The sequence below is a fragment of the Henckelia pumila genome, chromosome 2 (genome assembly GCF_033568475.1).
Source record: "Henckelia pumila isolate YLH828 chromosome 2, ASM3356847v2, whole genome shotgun sequence".
NCBI classification, from domain to species: domain Eukaryota; kingdom Viridiplantae; phylum Streptophyta; class Magnoliopsida; order Lamiales; family Gesneriaceae; genus Henckelia; species Henckelia pumila.
In genome coordinates this window covers 1076696-1088609 of record NC_133121.1, presented here as the reverse complement: position 1 = coordinate 1088609, position 11914 = coordinate 1076696, and the positions used below count along the sequence as shown (strand labels likewise).

General features: G+C 32.8%; 1 protein-coding gene across 1 annotated transcript; it reads right to left on the bottom strand.

Annotated features, from left to right (window-relative positions):
- Nucleotides 1-1076: 1076 nt before the first annotated feature.
- On the bottom strand, nucleotides 1077-8139 carry LOC140881118 (leucine-rich repeat receptor protein kinase HPCA1-like). The gene is made up of 19 exons (XM_073286166.1): nucleotides 7932-8139; nucleotides 7409-7529; nucleotides 7257-7328; nucleotides 6633-6707; nucleotides 6477-6548; nucleotides 6151-6312; nucleotides 5983-6057; nucleotides 5703-5774; nucleotides 5534-5605; nucleotides 5350-5418; nucleotides 4889-4963; nucleotides 4634-4705; nucleotides 4399-4530; nucleotides 3727-4199; nucleotides 3118-3264; nucleotides 2886-3022; nucleotides 2296-2515; nucleotides 1883-2118; nucleotides 1077-1792 (listed from the first exon to the last, which is right to left on the bottom strand). The coding sequence occupies exons 1-19, from the start codon at nucleotides 8038-8040 to the stop codon at nucleotides 1319-1321; spliced, it is 2865 nt and encodes a 954-aa protein (XP_073142267.1). The 5' UTR covers nucleotides 8041-8139; the 3' UTR covers nucleotides 1077-1318.
- Nucleotides 8140-11914: the final 3775 nt, after the last annotated feature.

Here is an 11914-nt window from a genome sequence, read left to right as displayed (position 1 = left end):
ATCAATAATGATAGCACATCATAATAATATATACTTAATTATATGTGACTTCTCTATGGCACAAGCTTAGGATTTCATAATATTTATTATATGACAAGATTAGTTTTTTTTACTTAATTTAACCCGAGGGTCTCATATATTAAAAATCTTGTTTTTACAGCAGAAAAAGAAAAAACTCCGCACAAGTCAACGGATACAGTAATTTATTCCAACGGTGGGATAGCACCTGCATGCATTTATTACATGGTTATCTGCTCAAGGTGACTCTTCTTCTCTTACAATAGTTACTATTATATCGTACGTACATGCATAAATCTTGTAATACTAAAAGAAATATATACATCCTTAAAATTGTTTTTTGGTAATATACAATAGTTTCAACTCCACCCGCCAATAGGATTAATTAATTAAAGTAAATACATAAAATTAAGCCCTTTTTAATTTCGGCTTGATATTTTCAAGAAATGAATCAAAATCTGGGGGTCATTTTCGGGAAGCATTCAAGGCAAGTTGACCCATATGAAATGGGGACGCAATAGACAAATCAACCACACGTCTTAAATACTTGTGATAAACAATATGGTTTGAATCATCAAATGGACAGTGGGTAGTTGAAATGGAGTACTTGTGATATATAATAATCACGTGGACAAAGTCAAAACCACTAAATATATGAAGTGTTGAATATATTAATTTTACTCTTGTCTATTTGTATATACAATATTCAAATGCAGGGAAGAAAGGTTCTTGAATTCTTTTGAACGTTTGAATCTTTAATCGTAATTTGTCTCACATTTACTAGTCACACTATTAAACATAAGACTCCATGAGATATTGCTTATACCGATAAGACGAGCTTTATTTCAAAAAAAATTTAGTTAGTTTAGGACGGTTAATGAGATAGTACGGCCGTAAAAAAATTTTAAAGACGATTTAAATTGCACTTCATTTCATGTTATTTACACGGACGTCAATCGCTGACACTTCATTGGATTTGAAGTGGACACAAATTTCCACAAAACATGCGGCAAGCAACATAATGATTGTCAACATTCAAGATATGGTATTTTTCTGAATAAAACCAAAAATCAAAAGCACACTAACATTACTTGTTGGCAAACTGTGACTATGTTCTGTATAATTTACAACAGTAATCACAAAATCTGTTCAACATCATGCATAATCCACACAAAGTTGGCTGATCACACAAATGAAATGAACAATATTATTGACTCTGAATGAACATTAACGAAAAAAAAAAAGCCATTCAGAATCAAGAACCAAAAAATTGTGTAGCGTATGAAGAGAAACAATACAATCAACGGCGTTCTACATGAAAAGGGAACGAACCATAGCTAACATCATATCCCTCCACGGTGCTCGAATGCAGAGGACTTTCATCTGTTGTTTCCTCGTAGCTAGATGAATTGTATCCTGTGTCCGATTTCTTGTCAAACTTAGCCAACTCCATTATATTCTCGATTTCTCTGACTACCTCTCCCATTGTAGGCCTATCAGTTGCAGATTCTTTAACACAACTCATTGCCATATCTAAGAACTTCTGTAGCCCGGTAAGTTTTGTTGCCGATCCTAGGGTTGGATCAATGGTTTGATCAAGATTTTGAAGCTCTCTTTGATTTCCCCTAGCGTCTTGGACTAGTCTTACAATGTGTTTTCCATGTTGTATTGGTGGTCTTGCCGTTACCAACTCTAGTAATACCACTCCAAAACTATATACATCACTTTTTTCAGTTAATTGTTGTGTCATGTAATATTCAGGATCCATGTACCCCTACAGCAAAGAGGATCGATTTAATTATTTTAATAGATAACATCACAAATTAAATATTTGGTTGCATTCCGAGATTTAGAGATTACATACCAATGTCCCTTTGACTTGTGTTGTGACATAACCCTTTCCAGTGTCACCCAAGAGTTTTGATAGACCAAAGTCGGCAACTTTTGCAATCAAATGGTCATCTAGTAGAATGTTGGTCGACTTAACATCCCTGTGAATGATTGGGGGGTCGGCAAGTTCATGCAAGTACGACAGACCTCTGGCAGCATCAAGGGCTATTCTCAGTCTTTGATTCCAGTCCAACCCGAATCCCAACTTCCCTGTAAAATATTACAAATTAAAATGGTGGACCAAGCAAGCACTGCACATCGTTCTACGAGCACATGACATTTAGGGGCCAAGACATTCATTCTCAAAATAGAGTTGGTTCTTGTGAAAATGAGATGAGAAGGATTACTTTTCATGATTCAAATAAAACCAAGAATTGGGATTGTTACCTGAAAGACAATCTCTAAGTGTACCATTGGATATATACTCATAGATCAGCATTTGCTCGCCTTGCTCGTAACAGAATCCCACAAGGCTGACAACATTCTTATGATGGATTCTTGACAAAAGTTCAATCTCTGTTTTAAACTCATGAGCCCCTTGCATCGAACCTTGTTGAGCTCGTTTGATTGCTACTAATTGCCCAGAACCAATGGTCCCCTTGTAAACCTGTCCGTGCATAAAACACATAATTTATTCATTTTTTGCAGCACAGGACGCAAATTATCTTTTAAACAAGTCCCCATTAATATCTAACGAGGGATTACTGAGGCTCAACTTGAATCAATTAGCAACTTTGATGCAGGCTGCTTCGAATGTATGCTAAGCATTAAAAATTACTCCAAGCATCAAAATTTTACCAATTTAAACTCTACACGGACGGAACACAGGCAGTTTTATATTGTTTGCGTGTGAGAACAAGAAAAATTCTAGGAATCATACATTTAGCAGTAAATGTGCAGTTTATTCCAGAAATTGTGGTGAGCATCAACTAACATATCAGAATGTGATCCAAGAAGTCAAATCTATTACAACCAACCTTTCCATAACCTCCAATTCCAATGCAATTTGAGTCTGAAAAATTGTCCGTACATTTTCTAAGATCTTCAAAGGAAAACCATTTCGCTCCCTGAAGCTGTGGCACAGCACCACTTTCTTTTTCAGGGTCCCAAGAAGCTGCATCCACACAACGACGTGGTTATATTTTATTTAAGAGTACCCAATTTGATCAGCTTGACTATTTGAAGTTGGAAGTGAAGAACTAATCTTACCAAAGGGGTTGCTCTGTTCAAATGCTCTTTTTGCTTTTTTCTTCTGCCGAATAGCATAAATTCCAGCCAAGCAAATCAGGATCACAAGAACAGTACCGCCAACCACTACCCCAATGATAAGGCCAGTATTTGACGACTTGTTGGACCCTGAAGGTAATAACTAAAGTTACTAATCCATAGAGTATATTAGATAGAAATGTTTTATCCCCTTGTAGTTGAAGGGGGGTTGAGCCCGCTCGCATTCCGACTCAACTTGAGTTTAATCAACATAAGATTTTTCGAGGCCGAGTTAATAAAGCCAAAATTCTTCCATGAATACCAGTTTGTTTCAAACTCAATATATCTGTTCATAAGTTTGTGAGTCAGGTCGTGAGCTTAGAAGCATTATATATACACTGTATTACAAAGTCTTATGAGCCAGACTCAAGACCTAAACTCAGAAAAGTATTTATAATAAATTTTGTGAGCTCAATCTGAGGGCGAGTTTAGCGTGATGTTTCTATGCGTTGAGTTCGACTTGACCTCGACTCATCGGCGTCCCTAATTATCACGTAGAAAAAATAACAATAATCCTTAGGTGTTTGCATTTGTAAGCATAGATGAAGTTACCTGCAAAACAACAATATGGTTCATCGATGAAGAAGAATGGTCCATAATATTTGATTTCGAAAGGTTGGCGATTGAGAAGGAAACCAATCATTGAAACTGATGTTCTATTGAATGCATCTTGTCCAGAAGGAAATAGTTGCAGTGAGATCTCTAGGTAGGAATTAATGTTGATAGTTGGATTGCTAAGAATAACTGAATCAACTGGAAGCCCATTGGCGAGAAGAACAGACATTATAGACCCATGAAGGACATTGTAATAAGTTGAATTTTGGAGATCTGTGAAGGAAAAGGAAAAAAAGTGAAGTGTCCCCGTATATGGATGGGAACATTGACAAGTGGGACTCAAAGCTTCATCTCTGCGGCATGACTTTCCCCCGCAATTATTCGGTGATGAAAAGCTATTGTTCTGCTTCTCAATCACACAAAACTTTTGTGTTGCACCAGCTGTAGTACAAATGGGATTACCAACAAGCCTGCGAGAGAGGCAAAAAACTGAGGAGAAGAAATGTAATCATGTACAATACAACCTAAAACTATTTACCATATTCAAGAAATCACATATGAAAAATTATTGTATTTCAACAGGAAAAACTATCCTTATGGCTATCTTTCCCCCATCAAAGAGTCTGATTGCATATATGACAACAAACTTTGAACTAAAAGCTAGCTTACGTTAGCGTCAGATTGTAATCTGTTTTCTGCTTAAAGTCGGTGATGACATTATTCTGCAAATCAAGATTCAAGTTGCTGCTATAGCTGCTGCCAATGTCTAAGGTTCCATTAAGTTTATTGTTTCCAAGCACCCTGCACAACAAATATCTACCTGAGACCAGCAATAACTATAACCAAATATATAATGTTCTCCAACTTTAAACAAATTAAAACTGGTTACGTGCATGAGACTTACAATGTCTCCAGTTGAGGAAGGCTAAAGATGTTAACCGGAATTTGTCCTTGAAGCGTTGTGTTCTCCATCATCCTGTGCAACAGTTGCTTATACATTATCCACATGAAGAGTTTTATGCAAAAATGGTACACAATTATGCAATTCTTATATGAAAAAAAATTTCTGAAACTGGGGAAGCATGTCACAAGATGCCATTTTTTAAATGAAATTTGATGATATAATGACCAATATGTTTCAAGCAACAAAATGGCATACAATGTGGTTAAAGACTGGAGGCTGGTGAACCATTGTGGCACTTCCGATGCATTAAAACTGTTATTACTCATGTCCCTGCAATTCCCAAGAGAGTTGATCAGTAGGGTAACTGTGACTGTAATCATATGAATCTTAATTAGACAATGAAAGCATTAGAGGATCTAAACCGTGAGCAATAAAAATAAATTCAAAATTGATATAGAGCACATGGTTTTCACTTTTATTAGTGATCTTCATATTCATAAAAACTAAGGGTGTGCCTGGTTATGTCTTAGTACTTCTGAAAACATTAAAAAAAGTTGAATATAGGGAATGTGAAATTTATTTTTAGGAAATAATTATGAAATATAACATGAATATGTGTTAGTTTGCATCTCTAAAAAATAAACATTTCCCAGAAACATAAACAATTATTGCAGGTCTTGTGAAATTTGAGATTTTGATAATTGGTAGCCACTTACACATATTGTAGAACATTCATGCCAGTGAGGTTGGGAATACTTCCATTGAAATAATTATTAGACAAGTGCCTGGAGAAGATGCAAAAAAAACAAGTTTAATCATTCAAAGATTGACATTTTGCATAACTTTCTACTTGTGGGAGAGTCGATATATGTATACTAAATCAATTTTTATTTCCCTTACAGCTCATTTAGACTTGTAAGATTCCCGAGGTTTGAAGGAATGGATCCATCCAGAGTATTCCAATCAAAACGCCTGTATCCCAAAATCCGATGGAAAAAAAAAATCATAGTGAACTTTGAGGGCAAAAAAAGGACAGTAGTACGATAACGGGTGCAACGAAGATACTCACACGACCTCCAATGTCTTTACATATCCAAGAGATAGGGGTATATTCCCGGTGAGTTTGTTATTGTCGAATATCCTAAGTTACAAAAGCATATCATCAATTAAACTGAAAAGGCAAATGACTTGTTCACAAAAGATGCCAATGCAACGGCAAAAGTGTGGGATTTAGTTTTTGTTGCAGTATCTAAAGTTATAGCTAATGATAACATGCATACAGTTCGCAAATCTACAATAGGTACAATCATAATGAACACAATGAGAACATAGGCATTGCGCAAACTCACGCATGTATCAGGTTCATATTGGGACTGAAGAGTTGATCAGGGATGGGCCCAGAAATTTGATTCATGGAAAAGTGGCTGCAAAATAATCGATAGTTAGATAGCCAATGATGAACCTATGGACAAAATGTAGATAGGAAAGAGTTGATGCTTAAGAGAGAGAACGCATACAAGTGTCTAGCACGGAGTAGCTTATCCAAACCAGATGCAGTTTCGGTAGAGACTGGAATAGTACCCGTAAGCTTGTTTTGACTCAGATCCAGCCAGGAAAGCCGAGATAAATTTCCAATAGAAGGCGGAATCGAGCCAGTGAAGCTATTAGAGTTCAGAGATCTGTATAATGACAAAGTACGTGCCATAAATAAAATATCCCAAGCTAAACAACAATAACACAAAATCAACATATTTATTTAGAAAAATTTCTTTAAAAATAAGCACTCATCAAATCCTGGGGATTGTCAAATGTCAAAGAAATACTCAAGAAACTAGGAACTCACAGAAAGACCAACTGGGGCAGAGATCCTATAGAATCTGGAATGGGACCGGAAAAGCTGCAACCAACCAAAATTCTACAAGCAACAAAAACAAGTATTTTCAATTTCTGGGCTTAATCAAGATGTCCATGCAATGCAAAAGATAAGGGTCATCCTTACAGAATCGTAAGGCTTTGCAAGTTCCCAATCGAAGGAGGAAGAATCCCAGAGAGACCAATGTTGTTCGAAAGATCCCTACGTCAAGAAGAAACACATTGTTAGGAAATGACGGGTGATGTGTATTTTAGAGTTCAATGTGGTGGCAGTAAGACTGCATTGGACAATAAACATTATGATATACAACATCAGATTTTTGTGCTCTGAAACCCACACTTATATTCTAAAAGGATGTTAAATGACCTAAGCTTCAATTCCACCAAATAATGGCTGGAAGTGTAACTACACAAACGGCACATTGATGAGCACAGAGGTCGATATCGTACAAAATATTACTTGTTGGAAAGGAAAAATTACATTTGTTGTATTGTATGGCTGCCTACGTTACACTCTGCTTGAAGTGAGCTGACTCGGTTGTTGTACAATTTTAAGCAATTGAGTTGCACCGTTATCATAAGCAATTGGTGTAATAGTAGACACTCAGTCCAAATTTATTGTGAACAGATCGTGGTTCATATTGATTCTTGTAACACGGATTAGGTACCAACTATTGGGAAGTAAACACAATATGCCAGTATAGAAGGACCTGTTAGCCAAAAAGAAAACAGAAAAAACAGAGGAACATACAAAAACTGTAAAGCTGTCAACGATGAAATGTCACTGAAATCGCTACCTTCCAAGCCTGTTCCTGCTAACATCCTGCAAGTGAAGCCACCGTGAGGCATAAAACACAAAACATAACGTCGGGGAAGTCATCGCATTAAAAGTCCAAAACTCACAGTGATGTCACACGGGAATCAGTGCAATTAATTCCATCCCATTTCCTGCCACAAGGATCAGCCCCCACCCAGTTCGGTGGCAGGTTATTCCAGATAGATTTTAGTGCATTTAGAGCAGCAACTGTAAGAAAAATCGAGAGGAGGATTCTATAGTTGTTCGACTCCAATCAGAAAAAGGAAAAATTGGATTCTATCATTTCATAAAGACTTGATCTTTGCCTCAAATTAGCCAATAGCCTCATCAAATATAATCAAATTCGCCCGAAAATCTTCCTGACTTTCCATTTTTAAGCCACAAATATCATCTGTTTCTTTAACTATTATCATGCTTCAAATGATCTGGGAAATTCCAGTACATACACATGACCGACGCCAATCAACAATATAAATAAAACCTCAAGTCATACCAAAATCAAACAACTGTTCGTGTGTGAGTGTGACCCGACTTTAACGGGTCAAAACAATAAATCTTGAAAACAGAAACATTTGTCGCACAAACATTATAACCGTGAAAACAACGTACGATCATTACTGTCCGTGAGTGGAAACACAGCTAGAATCTGAGCAGCAATAATCAGCAAGCCCACAAGAATTCTTGAACCCATTTTCCAGAAACTCTTCGTGTTCCCCATTTTGAATTATATTCTGAAAGAGACGAAATATATACCAAAGTTTGTTTATAAGGAAGAAATGGGATGGTACATTGGATGATTTGCATTTTATGACAGTTGACTAAGATGCCTAACCAGACAAAAGAACAAATCAAAGGTATTGGGTATCCAAATATTATATTGTACTTCGCTCCCAAAGATAAAAATAAACTGCCCGGGGAGAAACTTTCTTGACCATAATCCGCTATTACTTTGTTCTTGTCTTTTGTCCAAAGTTAACTGCCCCATATAATATTGTCAAACGTTATGAAACTGGAATTATTTGAAGTACAAATCTCAAAAGTTTGCACCAAATTAATGCAAATCAGTTCATGAACACAAAACTTGCTATATATTATCATGCCGGACGTGTCAATATTCTTACCAAAACTCATTTTGATTGTTATAACGCTAAGAAAATATACAAATATACCAAAAAAAAAAAAAAACTGTGTGGAATTCGACCTTGAGCTAGATGGAGTTAATTACTTACAACTGTTGTGAAATATGAGTCTATAAAAATATTTACAATTTAAGTTGAGTAACATGACCATCAAGTTCAGGGTGGTAATCTTCTAAAAAAAATAATAATAAATTCAGGGTGGTAATAAAAAAATAGCAATGCTACATGTACAATCAAATTTGTACATCAATTTGTACAACACAAAAAAATCAATACAAAAATTTCATTTATCAAAATCTCATGATAAATTGAATGTAAAATATCGCGACATAATAGTAAAATCTCACGATATATTTGTTGTAAATATCGTTGTACACGATATGTGTTGTACCTCTAGCATTATTCTTAAAAAAAAAAGAGTAAATTTCTTGGCAATAAAAATTTAGAAATATATAAGAATATATATAATTATTTTGTGTCACAACATGTGGTATTTATTAAATATACTCGGAATTTAGCGTTGGTTATTTCTTATGAGGAATCTTCAATGACTCCAAAGAAATATTTCCAGCTCCCTTCAAACTGGGAACCAAATTCTGTGAATAAACGATACTCAATCATCCCAAGTCTCTATATTTGTACTAGCCATTCCTCTACTTTCTTAAGTCTTTTTTTGCACAAGCCATCTTAAGGATGTGTTGATGCTACTGGTGCTACTATTCGAATGAGGGTCCAACTAGGGTTGGGTCGGTATGGTATATCGTACCGAAAATCGGTTACCGTACCGAAAATCGGTTACCGTATACCGTATCGTACCATACCGTTATAAATTATGCCGAATTTTCGGTATGGAGAATATTTATACCGAATACCGTACCGGAAATATAAAAAAAATTCGGTATACCGAAAAAAAACTCGGTATACCGCCGTGAAAAATTTTAAAAAATAAATAAATTCAGTATATTCGATATACCGAAATAAAAAATTTTATATACCGTTATCGATACCAAAAATTTCAATACGGTATCAATCGTCAGAACCACATCTCAAGTGTGTTCGTAAGATGTATACAAATAATGAATTATTTAATATATTTTTATTTTGTATGAAATACTTATATTTTGATTACAATATTTGTTTCATCCTATGGCTGACTCAAATTCTACACATAATTAGAATTATAAATAATTATGTTACACATATTGATTTATACTCTCCATATTATCGATATCTTCTTAATTATCGTCTCATCTTACAAATTAAATATACCTTATTAACATACTATATATTAAAAGTTTATGTATGTCACATGTCTGTAAAGAAATGTAAACATATATTACTTGATGATTTGATGTCATTAATCCAACATAATTTTAGTCGATGATGATACCTATAGTCTATAGACATCTTCTTATTTAATAAATTGAAATGAACATCATATTTTCCAATAATGATTGAACGTCGCTCTTAATTTAATGATGAATTTATGATTTATTATTGTAAAGTGTTGTATCGTTTGGGGCCGTTGGAAAATATATACCGAAGTTGTAAATATACTTCATTGCTCTCATTAATATGTTGAAAAGTCGGGAGAATATGTATGGGCCACTTGAGTTTTATTTTTATTTTTTGGTTTAATTAATGTGGCGATGACATCTAACTTCTAAAATTTAAAACAAAAGGGGCCAATTGGGCTAACTAATATAAAAATAAAAAATAAAAAATGGTTTTCGTGCTAAATAAAAAATTATAATTTTTGCAAACAATATATTCTACTTTTTTTAATCCTTGAATTGAGTTAATGGTCTGATGACTCTGATCTCAGCAAGTCTTTTAAATAAGCATCGTTATAATAATTACACGATATGATTCTCATTTGCATAAATTGATAGTTGTTTAGAGTATATTTCTTTCGTATAATTTTTTAAGAAAACATAGAGAATGTTAAAATTTTAAAAAATATATTCTCCAATGTTAATATTAATCTTCAAAATATTTTTTTATGTCTTCTATTAATTGAGCATCAAATGTTGTAAAATGACGACCGTCAAACAAATATGTTGTAAAATGACGAATTAGGTAAATAATTTTTTGTTTTAAAAAAATAACTCTTTGGCACACCTACAACATGATTGGCTTCGTTTATGGTCTACCTAAAATAATTATCATTATATGATGCGACACTTAGACGTTGTATCTCAAATATATGATATGATGTTAAATTTCATATAATTGCTCGGAGACTCGCATCGCCATATCATTGATAGTTGATACCGAAGAATCACTCTATGTAAAATATGGAGTCAATAGATTCATTCGCGATTTATTAGACTATATATATTTTTAGGATATTATGAAAGTAATGAGACCAACTCTTTAGATAATAAGCAAGAATAGAATAAAAGTTGCATATGAAAGCTCGACATCTCTTTTAACGTCACCTCTATTCATATAACACTATTACACAAATTTATTTACAACTCGTTCACTATAAACTCTAAACTAAAAGAATAGTCTGAAAAAATTTTCTATTATTTAATTCACAACATCTAATTTATTTCACCAATATTTTTAAACACAATAATTAAATATAATTAATATCTAAAATAATAATTTCTATATTAACATCCATCAGAAATATTAACGAATTAAAAAATTTAACTAAATATATTTTATGAATTATTTTAAAATATTTAATTTTATTTATTTTAATATGTGTCCTACTAAACGTAAGTCGCTTTTATAATTTCAGCATTTTTTAAAAAAATTTGATTTTTTAAAAAATGTATCATAATATTTTTTATGTAAGATTTTAATAATATTTATATTAAAATGTTATTTTTTTATAATTCAAAACATAAATTTAGTTATTTATTACATAAATAAAATTTTTAACTAATTTATTTCACAAAGTATTTATAAACACGGTAATTTATATATTAATCATTATTTTATTAATTAATATAGTATTATAAAAAGAATATATAATTAAGTGATTAATTATCTATAAATATTTTTTAAAAAATTTATATATTTATTAAAAATATAATCTGATTATTGAAATTTTAAATCAAAATATCTTAAAATAAAAATTGCAACAAATATATTATAATTTAAAGATATATAAATAAAATAAAAGATAAGAAAGCAACATATACAATCTATTACAAAAGAGAGGGAAAAAAAAAATCATACGCTATTGCTACGTGACTATTTGTCATTTAAGTATTCTAAGGACACATTCATGAAGTTTAAAAATTAAAATTGAGGTTTAAAAAAAAAAAAAAAAAGGAACTTACTATCATTGAAAATACATCCAAAAATAAAAAAAAATAAAAAATGACGATGCCTTAATACTCTCTGATTTCAATTATTTGAGTTGAAATTTATATTTTATTAGTTAATTAAAATCTAAAAAAACAACAACAATTATTGAAAGGGAAATTGGAAATA